At 42.0% G+C, this 19,382-nt stretch overlaps 1 protein-coding gene across 2 annotated transcripts in view; it reads left to right on the top strand.

The window, feature by feature from the left end:
* The window catches only part of HTT (huntingtin), a 167,589-nt gene that overhangs the window by 96,352 nt on the left and 51,855 nt on the right, over positions 1-19,382 (top strand). For both annotated transcript variants that reach the window (XM_058301329.2, XM_058301330.2), the window contains 9 exons: positions 2,498-2,608; positions 6,569-6,646; positions 7,243-7,466; positions 8,577-8,655; positions 8,788-8,949; positions 12,123-12,178; positions 13,076-13,224; positions 14,768-14,904; positions 16,605-16,721. In XM_058301329.2, coding sequence (XP_058157312.1) covers positions 2,498-2,608; positions 6,569-6,646; positions 7,243-7,466; positions 8,577-8,655; positions 8,788-8,949; positions 12,123-12,178; positions 13,076-13,224; positions 14,768-14,904; positions 16,605-16,721 — 1,113 coding nt within the window. The remainder of the gene's footprint in view (positions 1-2,497; positions 2,609-6,568; positions 6,647-7,242; positions 7,467-8,576; positions 8,656-8,787; positions 8,950-12,122; positions 12,179-13,075; positions 13,225-14,767; positions 14,905-16,604; positions 16,722-19,382) is intronic.

Genomic DNA, 19,382 nt, shown 5'->3' with positions numbered 1-19,382 from the left:
ATGTGTGGAATTCCTTTACACACACCCCCCACAACACCCTACATTGTTGTGGAACATTTTTTTAAAATTAAATTTAATTAAATTTTATTTTATTATTTATTTATTTCTCTCCCCTCCCTGCCCTACCCCGGTTGTCTGTTGTCTGTGTCTTATTTCCTGCGTCTTCTTTGTCCGCTTCTGTTGTTGTCAGCGGCACAGGAATCTGTGTTTCTTTCTGTTGCGTCATCTTGTTGTCGTCAGCTCTCTGTGCGTGTGGCGCCATTCCTGGGCAGGCTGCACTTTCTTTCGCGCTGGGCGGCTCTCCTTACGGGGCGCACTCCTTGCGGGTTGGGCTTCCCTCCGCGGGGGTCACCCCTGCGTGGCAGGGCACTCCTTGCGCGCATCAGCACTGCGCATGGGCCAGCTCCACACGGGTCAAGGAGGCCCGGGGTTTGAACTGTGGACCTCCCATGTGGTAGACGGACGCCCTAACCACTGGGTGTTGTGGAACATTTGTTACAGATTATGAGATAATATCATCAGACTATTACCACTGACTATGGTCTATAGCATACATTTGGTATGTCTTTTCCATTCTTCCCTAATATTAACACTATATTTTGGCATTAATGCAAGAATACTATAGTATTTCTATTAACTATAGTCCATAGATTACATAAACTATAGTTTTCTTACCATCTTGCAAGCTTTATATTCATAATATATTAATATTTTGAGAGCATGGCTCACCTCATTCTTATTTAGAATTTTCTTGGGTATTCTTACTTGTTTATTTTTATGTGTGGACACTAGAATAGCTTATCTGACTTCAAAACCTCCTGAGAGTATTTAAATTTATAGATTACTTTGAGAAGGATGATGTCCTAAGCTATTGGGTCTGCCTGGCCACGAGCATGCGATGCTTTTCCATGGGTTCTCATCTTCTTTAATGCTCCTCAGAAGCACTTTAAAGCGTTGTTCAAGTGGATCTTGGGCATTTTTTGATGATTGTAACCACAGGTATATTCATCTTTTTTTTTTTCCTAATGGATACTCCTCTTTTTGGAAAACCGTTTGTAAACCTCATCTGGCACCTTTTCTGAAGGACACTGGTAATTTTCAAACTTAAACATCTTTACATACATTTTACCAAAAAAAGTGGAGGCTCTGTTTAGCCAGATGTTTCTCATGTCAACTCCAAAGTAGAGGGAGAGGGCAGTTAAAATGCCACACAGAGAAAACCTTTCTTTTCAGTCTGCATTCAGCATTTCTGGCCCCTCTGTCATTGGCCCTTCTGTGTGTGCAGTGTGCATGCTCCCTGCTGATCACTCTCCTTCTTTGTGTTCTGGCCCCCCTGCTATGCTGGGTTCCTTGGGTCTCTCCTTGTGGCTTCTTGGGACACAGACTTCACAGTTTACCTGTGTTCAGAGTCACTGGCATATCAGGTGGAACTTTTGTTTTCCCCTCTCTGTTTCTTTGAGCTGAGCTCCTGAGTGGTCACTGGTTTCCCCTCTGCACTTGGCTCTTCCTGCTCCTTTGTAATCCCAGGCCGCCACATGGCTTCAGCAATTCTCAGAACCCTGAGCTTTCCCTTCTATCTTAATTCTCTCCCCATGACCTTGTGTTGCTAATGCGAAAGGTAGCCTTCCAAGTGGGCACTGCTCCCTGAAACCGCCTCCCACCAGCAGTCCCATGCATCATCTGTCCCTGAGCCTGTTGTCTGGACAGGAGAGGCCCCATGCCCATGGGTGACCCCTCCATCCTGGGGCTCTCGGTTCTCTTACCTTCCATCGCCTCCGGGACATCCCATCATCAGGTTGCCCTTCCCTGGGTCTTCAGTAGCCCCACTCTTTCTTCTGTCCTTTCCTTGGCCTCCTGAAAGCACACTCTTAGTTGTACGTACGTATGCTGCTGTGCGAAGGGTTTCTTCTCTGCGTTCGTCTCTCCCCCTGCCCAGCTGGCATCTGCTCGTCCATGATGGTTGGTCAGATTTCATTTCACTGAGCAAATTCCTTTCCATTTGTTGTAGCAAGCTGAATCTTTAGAACCTTAAATTAACACTGTTTAAGACTCATTTAATACTTTGTGGTAGCCAGGTCGGGTGACTGTGTCTGATCTTGATAGTGATTTCCCTTGGGGATTCTAATGGATCTGGAAAACGACTTGGTATTTTATATATTTTTTGATAATACTGCTTATCAGACATTGGTTATGATGGGCATTTTAAAGGTTTTTCTCATGGTGGCAGTAGATTAGGTATTATTTCTTTCTGTAATACCAGTATAACTTCCAAGATGCCTTTTGAAAAGATAAGAGTTTTAATATAGCTATCTAGGAGAGTAATTTCCTTCCTAAGTATTTTCTCAGTAGAACAACAAATAAGCACTTCCAGCATGGTGGGGTTGCGGGGTGCCGGTAGAGCACAGCTCGCTGCAGGGAGCTGCAGGTGTGTCCTTGTCTGGGCCCCTTCAACAGGATGGTGTCGGCGATCATGTTTTCTCTCCTTCCGTCCCCCAAGGTTACCTTGGAGCTTCAGAACAGCACTGAAAAGTTTGGGGCGTTTCTGCGCTCTGCCCTGGATGTTCTATCACAGATTCTCGAATTGGCAACACTGCAGGACATTGGGAAGGTTTGTACTGAATTGCTTCTCACTGAGCTGCACCTGGCCTCAGAGCACACTTGGTGTGTACCCCTTGGGCTGATGGCACCTGCAATGGGCCCCTCCTCTGGGGAGAATTAGGAGCCAGTGACCGCTTGGGGGAATCTTCACCTGGTATGCCAGAACTGGAGTCTGGTCCATGTCTTAGGAAGTCTGGGGAGGGGGTGCTTTTCTTATCCTGTTTTCAGTTTGTTTACCTTATCATTAGCTTGATAAGGCCTAGTGTATTTTAGAAAATTGGTACGTTCAAAAACGCTCTTTATTTTCTTATTTGACCATCACAAAAAGAAAGGGGCAAAAGCAGACTTTAAGAGGGTGGATGGCTTGCACTTTTGGTACAATAGGAAGTAGCAGAGCTGGGATTGAAACTCATTCTTTGGTTCCAAGTCCAGACAGCCCCACCCCCATTTTATTATGAAAATGTTCAGACAGAAAAGTTAAAAGAATTGTGTAGTGAACACCCATATCATATGCCTACAACTTAGATTCTACAGTTGTTAACATTTTGCTGTAATTCTTCTATTTGTACATTCATCTCTCCATCTACTAATATGCATCTTCTTTTTTGATGCATTTCCAAGTCAGTTACATAGCCCACTCCCTTTTTAATATATGCTGCTCTACCTCTTTAAGTGAAATGTAGTATACTAATGAAGTTAATTTGTTTTCATCTAAGTCTTTTTCTTATCTTAATATACGTGTTTACTTAGCTTTAATCATTATACAAATTCTTTGCATATTTCCTCCCAGTTATTCCATTTACTTTTTCCCATGTATCAACTTAGTACCTATACTTGCCATTCTTAATGGTTATATATTATTTTCTTATGACAGCGAAACTTTTAAAAGTTTGTGGTTATGTCACCTTTTTGGTGAGGCGCTCCCTGGCCATCTCCCCATATACTCTTCTCTTTCCCTTTGACCCATATCATCATGAAACTCGCTATTCTGTATGGCATCCCCAGCATTGCCCAGCACATCACAGGCATTCAGTGAACTTGGCTGAAAGTGTAGTAGGTGCTTTTGTCAACAGTTAGTGGGGCCCTTCCGTCGCAGTGTCTCGTTTCTCCCACGGCCATGCTTTGAGGGGCTGCTCCGAGCCCAGTTTCACTGTGAGTGGAGGCTGAAGGACGCAGCCTTCCCGGGGCCAGATGAGTTGGCACAGAGCCCCTTGCTTTTCAAATCCACTGCTCTTTCCCTCAGTCATAGCTTTCTCTAAGCGGTCTTCAGGAGCTGGGTCTATGTATGTATAACATTTTAGTAAAGTAGGGAGTATAATGTCTTTTAAATGTGGATGTGTTAGATATACTGGAATAAAAGCCATCTACGTGGAATTTTTAAAATAATAAAAGGATTCTTTTCCTTGCAATTAATGGGACTAAAGATACCCTTGTGATTTGTTGTTTTTGTACATTTTTGTTTGTGTGTGTGTGTTCAATTTTTTTATCTTTTTATTTTGAATAACACATACATAGAGAAATGAGTTTCAGTAACAGTTTTGTAGTTTCTAAATCAGGGATTTATCAGATGCTATATTTATCCAGATATATAAAAATTAATAATTCCCAATTCTTGACTTTATCATGATTGACATTACTTAATTTTTTGTAGTTAGGAAATCAGGAAAATGAGTAGATCACCTTCTTTTTAAGGTATATATAATAATTGTATCTCTGAAAATCCTGGATAATGCAGTATCTTATCCTCTTATCTGTGTATAGATAAAGGTAGCTGTTTTCATCTCTACTTTTCTATTTTTTAAAGTTTATAGTTTTTGCTATTTTATGAAAGGCTCATTTTAATTCTCAGTTTTGACTTTTTTCTATTTCCCTTTGTACCTGCTTTGGAGCTGCTCCTGCTTACATGCTGAGTTTTCATTTCTGCTCTTCTGGATGAGGCAATGTGGGATGGAAGCAGCTTTCTTGGGTGCTTCTCCTTTGCATATGACTATGTTTGTGCAGGAGTCTCCTTACTGCAGTCTTTTTGTTTTTCGAAATACCAACACTGGGTATGAAAAAAATCACCTAGCTGTTCGTACCTTTGACAAATAATAGTTTTGTTTTTCTTCTTTTCTAAACCTTGTTTCCATAGTTAGGTTTTTATGTCATCGTAATATATTTTGTATTTGTTTTTGCATTTTGTTTTACAAATTTTTCCATCTTATTCCTCATTGTTCTGTATCATATGTTTTCTCTTAGTATTTTTAATAGTGCATGCTGGTTTTGAGTAATTTGACTATGATTACCTTGGTGTAGTTTTCTTACTGTTTCTTGTACTTGGGGTTTGTTAAACTTATTGGGTCTCTGACTCTGTAGTTTTCTTCAGGCTTGGAAAATTTTTCATCATTATTTCTTCAAATGTATCCTCCTTTTTTCCCTCTCTGATGGGGATTCCAAGTATCTGTATATTGGGTTCCTTGAAAATTTTCCAAAGCTCACTGATGCTTTTTTCAGAAATTTGGATGCTTTATCTTTCTGTTTCATTTTCTTTGGGTTCTTTTGCTGTGTCTTCAAGTTGCTAATATTTTCTCTATAATGTCTAATCTGCCTTTAGTCCTATCTAGTGTATTTTTAATTGCTGATGTTGTAGTTTTCATCTCTAGGAGTTCAATTTGGATCTTTTTTTTGTATCTTCCACGTCTCTACTTGCCTTTTTTGAACATATGGAATCCACTTATAATAACTTTTAATGTCTTTCTCTGTTATTCAGCATCTCTTTTAGTTCTTGGTCTTTGCTAATTGGTTATTCTCCTCATTACAGATCTTGTTTTCCTCCTTTTGCATGTCTTATAATCTTTGATTGAATGCCAGGCACTGTGAATTTTGCTTTTTTGGGTCCTGGGTATTTTTGTATTCCTACAAATCTTCTTGAACTTTACTCTGGGATGCAGTGAAGTTACTTGGAAACAGTTTGATTCTTCTGGGTCTTGCATTTACGATTTGTGAAATGGGTTGGAGCATCACTCAGTCTAGGGCTAATTATGAACCATGGCTAAAGCAAGGCCTTGTTGGGAACTCTGTCCAGTGCCCCGTGAATCGTGAGTTTTTCCATTCTGACTGATGGCCAACCACTCTTCTCAGCTGTCTGTGACCATCACATGCTGTTCCTCTCTTCCTTATGGATGGTTCTTTCACTGGCCTCATGACACACATGCATCCCTCAGTGCTCTGCTGAATACCCCTCTGCAGGTCTCCAGGGGTCTCTTTGTGGGCAGCTCTCTTGGCTCTGGTTCTCTGTCCTACAGTTCTGCTTTTTTGGTTTCCTTGGACTCTTGGCTCCTTCTCAACTGAGGGAGTCCCCAGACTCTGCTGTGTTCCTCCTCCTTATACCACAACCTGGAAACACTCTCAGGGGTGTAAGGTGGGCGCTGGTGGTCTCACCTCATTTGTTGTCTGTGCCCCAGGGATTAATGAACTTCATGGCCTGGGGTTTGATGTCTTGGAAACTGGGGTCACTTTTGCAGATTGCTCTGAGCTGCTTCTGGGACAAGTTTGCAGTGAATCACACATTCACAACACATTCTTCTGCAGTAAATTTATTACGTTCACTTGAATATAATGTCTATAAATGCAAGGTGTTTTTTTTCCTTGCTATTTTGTATCTTCTGAATTCCTACACTGAAAATAGAGCTAAGCACATAGTAGGCAATAGATGTTTGTTGAGTGAGCAAATGAATGTAGAAATGAATAAATGAATTCATAAGTGCATGAAGGAATGCTTGAAATATATCTACTTTGATTTTAGTACTTCGTACTGTCTGTCAGTCTTCAAGATGATCCATTGAATATTACAACCTTCCTCTGATTTTTACTAAATTATACAATTTAAATAGAAGCTATCTTGTGTCTGATTTCTGTCCAGGATTCCAAACAATAATAGATCATCTGTGAATCAGTTGTTTCAATGCATTAATGTTTATTCGTTCCATAGTGTGTTGAAGAGATCCTAGGATACCTGAAATCCTGCTTCAGTCGAGAACCAATGATGGCAACTGTTTGTGTCCAACAGGTAAGAAAGAAAGTGGTTTCCTGCACTTGTCTCTTAAACCCTTCACTCTAGGCATGGTAACAGATCACTTTCTGTTAAGAAGGTAGTGTTGGTAGCATGGTCAGCAGGAAGGGGTAGAACAGTCTGGCAATCCCACCTACCCTCCTTTGTTCACCCCATGATGTAGGCCATGGTGGCTGTTCGGGAGCATGGGTCCTCTTTCTCTCGCTGTGCTATGTCTCCCTCTGCTGAAAGAGAAGGGCCATCTCTGTAAAGGGTAGAGGCTGTTGGTGGCTTGGCTGGACCCTTGTTACTTAACCATTGCCTTAGTACCCTTCCAGAGTCTTGTTTGGAATGCTCAGTCTTGTTTAGAATCACAGGAAAATGGGAAACTGCTGGGGACCAGTTATTCTGATTCAAGGTATAACAGCACTTTACTTCACAGCAGCAGCCCCAGCAGCCATACATAGCAGTTTACAGTAGAAATTTCACAGTGCGAATTTTGGTAACCTATCCAGTTATTTATAGGTGGATCTGCTGTTTGTGTGGGAGAGTCATACAGTGTTGCTCATGCTGCGTTAAGTCAAAGATTGAGAACTTCAGTTCTTTTATTCTAGCTGTTGAAGACTCTTTTTGGAACAAACTTGGCATCGCAGTTTGATGGCTTCTCCTCCAACCCCAGCAAGTCTCAAGGCCGTGCTCAGCGCCTTGGCTCTTCCAGCCTGAGGCCAGGCTTGTATCATTACTGCTTCATGGCTCCATACACCCACTTTACCCAGGCCTTAGCTGATGCCAGTCTGAGAAACATGGTGCAGGCGGAGCCGGAGCATGACACTTCGGGGTAACAGTCCCTCTGTTCTCATCTTGTCAGTACTGCTCTCTTCGGTAGAGTCATGAAGAAGGAAGCTGTGACTAATTTCTTTGAAAAAAACGAGGGACCATCTTCTAATAGTCTACTGTGTTCAAAGAACTGTGATTAAGGCATAGCTCATCACATTATTATTTTCTGGTGCTTATTAAATGGCATCTTCCCTTACGGTATAATGTGATATGTGTTGGTAGCACTTTTCAGATCCATAACTAAAGTGAAAATACAACTTTATCATGACACTGTAGCACTGTAGTGTTTGCATTTAGAGGCATTTAGAGGGCATAAAAGACTCATGGATATATAATTTTGTAAGCTTTATAGATAAAAGTATCTTTTCACCTTAATTTATGTTTGTGATATCCTGCATACAGTAGGTATTTCTTAAATTGCCATATTTATTAGCAGATATTTGAATTGCTACTCTGTATGTAACAATAATAGAGTTCCTTGTTTTTCCTTATGTAGATATAGAGGGTTCAAACAGCTACAATTGAAATAGGAGTCAGGACCCAAGAAAAATACCTGTGTTCCCGGCTTTACATTAATGTTGGTGACATACTCATTATACACCCAAATCTCAGGAATAAGCCTCTTTAAATCCTCTCTGTAACATTATGGGATGTAGATAAGTAAACAAGCAGGCTTGTGTGTATGTATGTGTATACATGTTACTGTCTTGCAACTTCATATATATCTTTTAAAAAGAGAAGGATCTAATTGATGTAAACGTTTGAAAGTGTTCCTTCCCCCTCCGCTAAGAAGTCAAGTGATACCTTCTGAATTACCAGATCATTCAAATGACCATGACATTTCTTACTAGTCCCACCAAAAGACTGCGCAAGCAGTGAGTTTTCTGTGGCAGAGGAAAGCTCCATCTTTAGCCCCTACATGTGACAAAATTTGATGGCTGTCAGTCAGCTGCAAACTCTACATTGAGTTTAGTTCAAGTTCTTCTTGGCTCTGCTGTGCTTGGAATTTGTGACTGTGAGATTAGTTTGAGCTAGAGTATAGCTAAGGGTAGGAGATTAAGTACATTCTTCCCTCCCCATTTTCTTTATCTCCCCACTTCCCCATCTGCAGGTGGTTTGATGTTCTCCAGAAAGTATCTACCCAACTGAAAACAAATCTCACAAGCGTCACAAAGACCCGGGCAGACAAGGTAAATATGAGCCATGGCTTAAGAAGGCAGGTGCACACCTGTGGTATCCATGCTGGAAATAAAAATGTTGGTCGTTGGAAACTTTTATTTGAAGAATCACAATCCTTTCCTTTTTTTTTTCCTTTTCCCCAGAATGCTATTCATAATCACATTCGTTTATTTGAGCCTCTTGTGATAAAAGCTCTAAAACAGTACACAACGACAACATCTGTGCAGTTACAAAAGCAGGTGTTAGACTTGCTGGCACAGCTGGTACAGTTACGGGTTAACTACTGTCTTCTGGATTCAGATCAGGTGGGTCAGTTTTTTAAAATCTTTAATCTACCATACCTGTTCACAATTAAATTAAAATTATCTTTAAAATGGGGTTTTAACAAGGGTCTGTGAGCTTGAATTGAAATTCAAAAGAACATTATTCTTGTGGGGGCATGTTGGTGTGAGTGTAATCTATTTATTAAATAATACATAGTGTACTGTGGACTTAAGAAAGGGTCTGTGGTTTTCACCTGACTGGCATAGGGGTCCATGGAACAAAAAGGTTAAGAAGCCATGCTTTAAAAAATGCTGAAATCTACCTAAGAGAACTGTGAAACTTACTTTGCCCCCAACAATTGCTGCCTGATATCTATGTCAAGGCAGCTAGTTTCCTGCAAATACCTGGCACATACCAGGCCCCCCGGGAGTTTGGACGCCTCCCCCCAGTTCCTCCACATCTGTGGCGCATAGCTGTGTAAGGGGTAGCCTTAAAAAATAGATATTGCCGTAGATCTTCCCCAGCCACTCGCTCTCCCCATCCATTCACCTGCCCGCATTCCAAACAAAGTTTGAATTTAAATGGTAAGATGTAATAAAGATTTATTTGAAGGAGGCATTTTTACAAAATCCAGACTTATTTTAAACAGATTTTCAATTGTGATGTATAATTTCAAGCAATCCAAACTTAGCCTTTTTAACAGGAATGTAATCTAAGAACAACAATTGAGACCGTGCTCCTTGAGCTGCCTGTGCTTGCGCAGTGCTTGAGCTCACTGTCCTCCCCGTGACGTCAGCTCCTTGGCTTTCCCCACAGGCTTACTCTAGGATGGGATTCTGGCACGAGGGGAGGAAGTGTGGCAGATCACGGCACTTGGTGCAAGTTCTTTGAAAAAGATTCATTCTAGAGAAATCCACTATTTATGTACAAAACAGATGTAGGTGAGATGGACTATTGTTAACAGTACAGTTATGAAAATGTGCTTTCATCAGTTGTAACCAATGTACCAACCAGTGCAGGTTGTTAATAATAGGGCGATATGTGGGAGTCCTGTGTTTTATGCATGCCTTCTGTAAACACCCAGTGTCTCCAATATTTAAAAAAAAAAAAGAGGATCTGCCCTGCAGTCTTGTCTGTGCGGAGTCTATTCAGCTGTAATATAATAGTCGCATTGCTGAGGAGCCTTTGTGTTAAAATTGCATTAAATGTAAACATCGATACTAGTTACTGAGAAACCTTGCTTATCAAATATTTCATTGAAAATAAAATCGATTCAGTGGGGGTAAAAAAGATTCATTTTAGCCGGAGTCACTACGGGTAAAATTGCTTTTAGGTCATCAGAATTTGACTTGTCATTGTTGCCCTGTGATCTTCGGCTGCTTTTCTGTATGAGATAGGAAATTGGGGCGGATCGAAATGGTACAGTTCTCCATTTCTTCCTAGATATACTGTCTGCACCTTTATTCACCTTAAAGCTTCTGCTTCCCTAGGAGAAATGAGGAAACAGGTTCAAGATACTGAGGTCCTCAGAGGTGGAACTGGGGGAGGGAGGCACCCTCTAAGAAGTGTGGAGGTGAGGAACCGGCACTCAGCCCTTGTCGGGGCTCTGCTGGGCCTGGCGTCTTTACTCCTCCTTTTTTCACTCAAGATAGCAGAAGAAAACTGGTCTAAAAGGACTGTTTCCCTCTTCGGAAATAGGCCCGTGAGGGGATGATGGAGAAGCTGCATCCCCTTCCCTTAACACAGGGAGGTTTGGCAGAGAAAAGCCCGAGCCCCCTGCAGTGCGAGCAGTGGCCAGGAAGGAGGCGGCCAGATGCCGGCAGCACTCAAGCCTAGGGCCACAGCGAGTGGCGCTCAGACGGGAACCAGAGCGTCCAGTTAGGAACACATCGCACACCGGGCTCCCTTTCCCTCAGAACTCCCCAGTTCTGACTCATCAGAGGTAGAAACTGATTTTCTCATCTGGAATTACAGACCACGACCTCTTTTTGGGTCAGCTTTAGTAGACAAAGGAAACAAACAGCTCCCCACTCTTAACAGAATGTCTTTAGACATTCTGCATGGAGCCTGTTCTCAAAACTCGTTTTTTCTTCTTTCTTTCTAAAGTCTCCAGCAGATGCATAAATATTGCGAGAGGCTTGTCTGTGTCTTTATGTAGGTTCCCCATGGGTCCCAGCACCCTTTCTGCTTACTCCGGCAGTGGTAACTCCCAGCCAGCTCTGGCTGGGGCAGTCGAGCCCCATACTTGTTACAATTTGCTTTCATCACACAGTCCCCTCTCCCTCTAGTTCTTAGGCTGAAGTACCATCACACTTGTTATGAAGAAGGATTGAAAACAGGAACAGGCAAAGCATTGAATTCAGGCCACATAGTCCCCTACTGAGCACCAGCTGTGCGTCTTGTATTACGCTTGGGGCATGTGAGAAGAATGTAGAGATGGCAGCTCCGTGCTGCGCTTTGCTCTGCGGTGTGGAGTGGGTGTGGTCTCGTCCCAAAGTGTGGCCTGTGTTCACCAGGGACACCCCCAACTTCAGCCCCCCCCTTTGCATTGGGTCACTTGAATGTAGGTGAGATGGAAGGGAGAATTTGGCATCTTATTATGTAACCAGTTTCAGGAACTGTGTGTTCCTTGGTTTGCTGTTAACTGGAGCAAATCAGACCCCCAGCTATATGTTTTGGGTACTGCCTGATGGCTCTTGGTGTTTATTATTTATTTTTTCCAGTTGCATTTCACCTCAGCGTTCAGTAACTTGTTTAAAGGGATCTCTGGAAGTGTTCTGAAATTATCTGGTCTGATTTCAAAATAAATTTGAGTTCTTACATACTAGTAAATTTATTGTTGTCAGGAAACTTGTTAAAAATATACACAGGGAGCCAGTGTAGCTCAAGTGGTTGAGTGCTGGCATACCACATACGAGGTCCCGGATTCAGTCCCTGGGCCCAGTACCTACACACACACACACACACACACACACACACACAGAGGGGAGCGGATGTGGCTCAAGCAGCTGCGCGCCTGCTTCCCACGTGGGAGGTCCTGGGTTCAGTCCCTAGTGCCCCTAAAAAGAAAAACAACAAGCAAATGGAAAAAACATACACACACATACAAATAGATAAGTAGGAAGGAAAGTCAACGTGATGTTTTTATAAGTAATTTAGTTTGCACATTTTAATTCTGTTACTTGATGTGAAATTTATATTTTCCTGTCTGTAGGTGTTTATTGGATTTGTGCTAAAACAGTTTGAATACATCGAAGTAGGCCAGTTCAGGTAAATAGTATTTTGTTATTTTAGATTTCTTGTCCTTTCATGCACTTATATGTAATTTTAGAATACAATTAAGGTTTACTTTAAGGGATTGATAAGCATTTTTACTAGGTATGTTTTCAATGGAAATATGATGAACGATGCATATTTTTGTTTCTTTTGAAAGTTAATGACTAAGTATCTCAAGACTTGTTTAGGTGTAGTCCTGTGTCTGGTCCTGTGCTGTCAGTTTTCCTTTTACATTTTCAAAGCATTTACTTATGATGGTTGATTGCTACATCGAATTTCATGTGATGGAGCGCTGGCTTTTTGAATCTTAGAGAAAGCGTTTTTTGTATTCTTTAGTAAATGATGATTACTATGCAGTTTGCTTATGTTAATTGCAGCTTTTCCTGACTAGACGTTAAGAGTTTAATACTTCTCACTCTAACAGTTATAGACTTGTACATATAATTATTAAAAATTAAAAGTCTTTAGTTTCTGAAGTACTTAATAAATAACTAAGGCAACACAGTACGGAAGGAAGTACTCCGAGAGTCTCTTGGATCTAGAGACCCAGTTTCTTGTTCTGCCGTGTGGCAGCTTAACTGTGTGATGGTGGGCATGCTGCCTTTTCTCCTTTGAGTCTCATTTCTGCAGCTGAAGAGTGAAGGGGCAGAGGGAGTGCTAGGGACCTTGCTCCTGTTGTGCACCAGTGCTGTCGGGTGCTTTCCCACACGCCCCTTTCCAAGTGACTGGCAGACCCTCTGTATAGATGCAGGGGCAGGTCGAGGTTGATGGTTCCTTATGTTAATGTTCTCTTTCTCTCTTTTTAACCTTGAATCATGAGTTATTTTATTTTTATTGACTGTGTATCTTAATTTTAAAAGGAAGTGTCTAAATGGATGTTTTTGTCTCCAGGGAATCAGAGGCAATTATTCCAAACATCTTTTTCTTCTTGGTATTGCTGTCTTATGAACGCTATCATTCAAAACAGATCATTGGAATTCCTAAAATCATCCAGCTCTGTGATGGCATCATGGCCAGCGGGAGGAAGGCTGTGACACATGGTAACCGGACTGCCCTTTCACTGGGGCCTTCAGTAATCATGGTGTACTCGACAGTGTTAGTCTTTCCTCATACCCACTTCCAACTGTATAAACAATTATTCTCCACTTTGTAGGTTCTGAGTGTGTGTGCACATGCACACATACATGTTTGGAGATGTTAAAAATGAGTAGACAGCACATTTTTACTCTCAGGAGTTTCTAAGTGCAAAAAACAGTAAGATGGTCTAAGGTACAGATAGCTTCTCAATGTAAATATGCTTGCTTATCTGTTTGAAACAAAAATTGTAAAAATCCATCTTGTCAAAAATCATTCATAAGTCAATTGTAAGGGCATTTGATTTTATTATCCTGGGACGTTGGAGGGTATAGTTTGACCTTAACTCAGGACCTTCTGTTTTGCTTGATTATGTTATAGGAGCTTAAATATGGACCATGGAAAATGGTCAGCTCCCAAAGCATCTTTCTTTCAACATGTGGAATAAGATTGTGTGGTTTTAAAAATAGGCTGTAAATCTGTCTTTGAACTTGTTAAATTGATCTCTCTGCGTTTCTCTCCCAGCTCCTCTGACTCCTTTGTTGTGACTATGTAGGCTTTTGAACTTTGGCAGGGGTATATCCTAAGAGCTTTGCAAATTCCCAGTTGTGAAAATGACGCACATATAATGCCCTCCATTAAGTGTGTCTGCAGTAGAGCAGAGAACTGAGCCATGCAGAGGCAGGTGCGCAGCCTGCCATCTAGATTTTCACACTATAAGTGAGTCAGTCTTTCCCATGGCCTTACAAAGTCTTCAAATTCACGTGTCAGCAAAAATGCACATGATGAATGCAGGGGTAACTAAGGTTCCCATATTTAGAACAGGCTTTGAACAGGGAGGCAAACGGCTCTGGGACTTTCTGCTCCGAGGCACAGAGTGGGCTTGGGGATTGTTATTTTTAAGTAGTCTTGGTAGCATGATGGGGAAACAGTGGAAGCTATTTCTTATATAGCTTATTCACTGTGGTTGTGTTAGACTAAATAACTTACTTTGACTGCCATTTGCATAAGGAGAAGACTTGAAAAAAATCCCATTTATCTAATGAGAGAGTGAGATTACTTAAAATAGCATAGAAATTAATGATAAAATGACTGAATGTATTCTATTAAAGAAGGATTTATTATCTTTTCAGCTAAATCTTTAAGTAGACTATTCATGAGACCACCAGGTATATTGCTATTTTTGGTTAGTTGTAAAGTTTGCTTTTTTAAATTTCCATTTGTGTTTGTGTCACCTTTCCCAAAAGTGTTATTGTGCCATAGAAACTGTAGTTCTCTGTTTCCAAAGGCCTTCACCAAACAAGTGTTCAGAGAAAGAGCCTTGGCCTTCCATGATAGTATAGCAACTTCACAATACTTCCTTTTGCTTGTTGATAACTTTTAAATTAGCTCTTATCATAATCTCAGTACAGTTTTTGTTTATTTCTTGAGAATATTTTGGAAATGTTGAGTTGTCTTCTTGAAGTTTACATGCAGTACACCTTATTCATGTGTCCTTCATGTCCCCAGCCATTCCGGCTCTGCAGCCCATTGTCCACGACCTCTTCGTACTAAGAGGAACAAATAAAGCTGATGCAGGAAAAGAGCTTGAAACCCAAAAAGAAGTGGTGGTGTCAATGCTACTGAGACTTATCCCATACCACCAGGTAAGAGGAAAATGCACCAGTCTTGCCATTTGTTAAACAGTGAGTGTTATTTTGAACATGCTGTGGGTTCTCCTGGGAGATGGGGAGATGGCAGAGAAACAGAAGCTGTGGTAGGCTCCTGTCTTTAACATGCGTGCATGCATTTGGGGAGGCCCTCTGACTCACACCTCGTAGTCAAGAGGTCCCTCAAGGCAGGAAAAAAAGATGGTAGGGCCCTCTCTTCCCAAATAAGGACCTAAACCAATTAATGGAGAAAGTCCGTCAAAATGGTAGAATTCTAAAAACGATATGACTGAAATAATCTAAAGGCTCTAATTATACATTTATTTACCAATATTTTGATGTAGGGCCAAGGTCTTTTTACTTCGAATTGTTCTGGTTTTGTTTTCCTTGAAGTGAAGCAAGAATTTAAAGGCACTTTGAGGCAATCTGAATGCAGAAATCTAGCTTTTTAAATGACTTCTCTTTTAACTTAGTTGCCTAGTTCTCACTTATTTTGACAATTCTTTTTAGCTATTGGTCTTTGCGTCTTTACAAAGCGATGAACTTTTTTCATAGAAACAGCACTTTCTTTTTCCATTCATATTTTGATTAATCTATGCAATATTTAATTAAATCATATAATTACAATAAAAAGTTCAACTGCCATAAAGAGAGTTGAGAACAAGCACCTGCCACATGGCAAGCACAGCTGGATTATGGGATTCAGTTTTCAGCCCGTGCGTGAACTGAGTTCTGGGCATGCTTTTCATGTCAGCTTGCCTGGCCAGGTGACTAAGTAGAGGCTTGTTGGCACGGCTGTTACTGGAATTAAATGCAGATTTCTCTTGTGTAGTACTAAGTGCTGCACAAATCCCTGGACAAGAGAAGGCAGGTGTTAAAAGTGGTAGTTGGGGCATGCTTGATGGGAGATTGGACTTTAGTTGGGTATGCATTTTCTTGGGAGCAGGTTGTATATTATAGACCAGGGATTGGCACTTTTTCTGCAAAGGGCAAGATAGTAAATATTTTTAGTGGTGCGTGCCATGTAGTTTCGGTCCCAGCTTTCAGCGCTGCCATTGTAGCACGAAAGCTGCCATAGACAAAAAGTACATGAACGGGTGTGACTTTGTTCCAGTAAAACTTTATTTACAAAAACAGGTGGTGGACTGACCCTGTCACTGGCCTTTGCCAAGTTTTCAGGGCCTTCATTGGGGAATACATTACCATGAGTAAACTCATACTCAACCTTGCATAAACCCTTTTGAACTTAAGTCTTATTCAGGGGGAGATTACTGTTGCAAAAGTCACAGAATTGAAATTAACATACACAAAAGTACTAAGCGTCTGCCGGGCTGGGTTTGTGTTTTGCCAAAGGGGAATGTAAATTTGCTTTTCCCATGTGCCTTTTCTCTGATAGTGAAATCTCGTTAACTCCATTGAAATGACAGCAGGTTATCCTGAGCAGAGCCTGCCACCTGCGCACACCCTTGAGGAATCGGCAAATTCGGAGCCTTCTTGTTTCCCTCCACTTTGTATATCAGGGTGGGAACTGTACCAGCCGCATCAGGTCTGAAGCAGACCTGCCCACTGGGGATGGCATTTGTTTTCGTCTTAGAGTTGTCTGGCTGAGCTGAATCAGTGTGAGAGATGGACCATGAGTAGAGAAAAGGTTACTCTTGACCAGGAGCCTTTATGATTGTGTGGAAATGCTGTTTCAGGTGTTGGAGATGTTTATCCTCGTCCTGCAGCAGTGTCACAAGGAGAATGAAGACAAGTGGAAGCGGTTGTCCCGACAGATCGCCGACATGATCCTCCCAATGCTAGCCAGACAGCAGGTTTGTCACCACGCCTTGGAGCATCGGCATGGGGTCGTCATGACACCTTTAGAGAGGAGTGAGTGAGACAGTGGGTGACTGTGATCAGCTTCTCAGGAAATCTTCATGGAGTCACATTGTGGATTTCTGTGACAGTTATTAGCAATGCCGTTCACATGGCGAAAAGAGGGTCCTTTATTTTCATGACCCTCTCGGGTTGGTGTTGTCTACTTACTTTGCAGATGAGGAAACCGAGGCTTAGAGATATTACTGAGGTTCCCAGAGTCCCATAGCTGGAAAATGGTAGGCTAGGATTGGATCCAGGTTTGTCTCTGGATGCAACTATTTTACTATTTTACCTTACTGCCTTCATTCTGGGCAGTCAAGCATTTAAAAAAAATCTTTAGTGTTTTTTTTTTTTTCTTACCACTTGAAAAATCATTCAATGCTTATCCATCATTTAGTCAGAATTTCTGTAATTAAAAAAAAAAGATTTGGTGTTTCCCCAAATGAAGTGGAAGGAAATGATCTGGCTTTGCCATCTGGGATGGAACCACCCCTACCAGCAGGCATCAGAGGACTGAACTGGGCAACCGTCACAGCGGCAGCTCTGAAGCCAGGCTGGGGCCCTTGTGGTGCAGCAGTAACTTGCTGAAGATGACTCTTCCAGAAGCCTCTTTAACTGCCTGGCAGAGTTTTAGGTTGCATTTTGAATGGAGTCGGTAGGTAGATGCTTGTTCATCTTGATTATCCAAACTAAGGAAACAAGTACTTCAGATAATACAAAATCATTTATAATTCACAGCATTTGATGAAATCTTTGAGGCGCTCTAATACCTTTTTTTTCTCAAAGCTTTATTTTTTATTTGTTTCTCTACCCTTTCCCCCCACCCCGTTGTCTGCTCTCTGCGTCCATTCGCTGTGTGTTCTGTGTCCACTCGCATTTTTGTCAGCGGTACCAGGAATCTGTGACTCTTTTTGTTGCGTCATCTTGCTGCATCAGCTGTCCGTGTGTGCGGCGCCACTCCTAGGCAGGCTGTGCTTCTTTTGTGTGTGGGAGCCGGCTCTCCTTGAGGGGCACATTCCTTGCACATGGGGCTCCCCTACATGGGGACAGCCCTGCGTGGCACGGCACTCCTTGTGTGTATAAACACTGCATTGTGGGCCAGCTCACCACACGGGCCAGGAGGCCCTGGGTTTGAACCCTGGTTCTCTATGGTAGGTGGATGCTCTATCAGCTGAGCCTAATCTGCTTCCCTCTAATACCTTCTTCATAGCTTCACCCCGGTTCTGACTTAGTCACGGAGTTCTCCTGAGACCACTAGACAAAGAGGGAAGGGGGAACTTGGTTTCTTTTTTTTTTCTTTCTTTTCTTCCTATGATAGCTTTTTTTTTTTTTTAATGTTATGTTCAAAAGATATAAGAGGTTTCCTCACCCCACTCCTCCCACATCAACAACCTCTTTCATCATTGTGGCACATACATTGCATTTGGTGAATACATTCTGGAGCACTGCTGCACCACATGGATAATAGTTTACATTATAGTTTACACTCTCCCCCAGTCCATTCGGTGGGTTATGGCAGGATTTATAATGTCCAGCATCTGTCCCTGCAATATCATTTAGGACAACTCCAAGTCTTGAAAATGCCCCCACATCACATTTCTTCTTCCCTCTCCCTGCCTTCAGCAACTACCACAGCCACTTTCTTCACATTAATGCTACAATTTCTTCCATTACTAGTCATAATAGTTTCATAGGAGACTATCAGTAAGTCCACTCTAATCCATATTTTATTCCTCCATCCTGTGGACCCTGGGATGGTGATATCCATTCCACCTCTATATTGAGAGGGGGCTTAGATTCCACAAGGATGATGGATGTGATTCTCCTGCTTGCAGTTGTAGGCACTCTTGGTTCCCTGGTGTGGTGGTTGACCATCTTCACCTCCCTGTTAGCTGACCTAGGTAAGTCCAATGAACCAGAGGGTAAGAACCACAAGTCTGCTGAGGCCCAGGGCCTGGCCATCACATGGACTGTCCAGAGATTCAGGTCTCCTGAGTATATACCAACCCAAATGCCAACCACAGATCTGGTAAAAGTAACAGAAGAGGCATATGTAGAAAGGTCACATCTGAGTCCAACTCTATCACCCTCAGGAATACAAATTCCAAAGTAGGGCCAACTGACATGGCACTGAATTCCAGAGTCATTTGCCATGACCATAGGACCTGTGGGTCTCTGTAGCTCTCTGGAGAACCAGTACCTGGGGTTGTATCTACTTTGGCTGTCTCTGGGGTCCTGCTGAGGCATGTGTAAGAGCGACCCCTCTGATAACCTCCCAACTCTTTCTTTGAAGACTCTTAGCCACCATTTCCCCCTTTTATTCAAGGTCAAAAAGCAGTTTTCAACACATGATCCTACATGTAGGCTGAGATATTCTGCTGGTCTGAGTTAATCCTTTTTTTCAAGGAACACTGGTGTGGTGTTATTGATTGTGTTATTGTTATTGGGGGCACATGGTTGGGAGGGAGTTCTCCAAGGCATGTATATAGGGTACATAAAAATGTTTGGATATATGTTGGGTATTTTCATAGTACTTACAGTTACAAATGACAGCTGAGGGAGTGCTGAGTTCCTAGCCAGGGGAGCTCTGTCACCTTCCCCAATGGAACAGCAAC

This window comes from Dasypus novemcinctus, chromosome 1 (assembly GCF_030445035.2).
Source record: "Dasypus novemcinctus isolate mDasNov1 chromosome 1, mDasNov1.1.hap2, whole genome shotgun sequence".
NCBI classification, from domain to species: Eukaryota; Metazoa; Chordata; class Mammalia; order Cingulata; family Dasypodidae; genus Dasypus; species Dasypus novemcinctus.
Note: the sequence above shows the minus strand (reverse complement) of the source record. Positions and strands in the feature narration are given on the sequence as shown.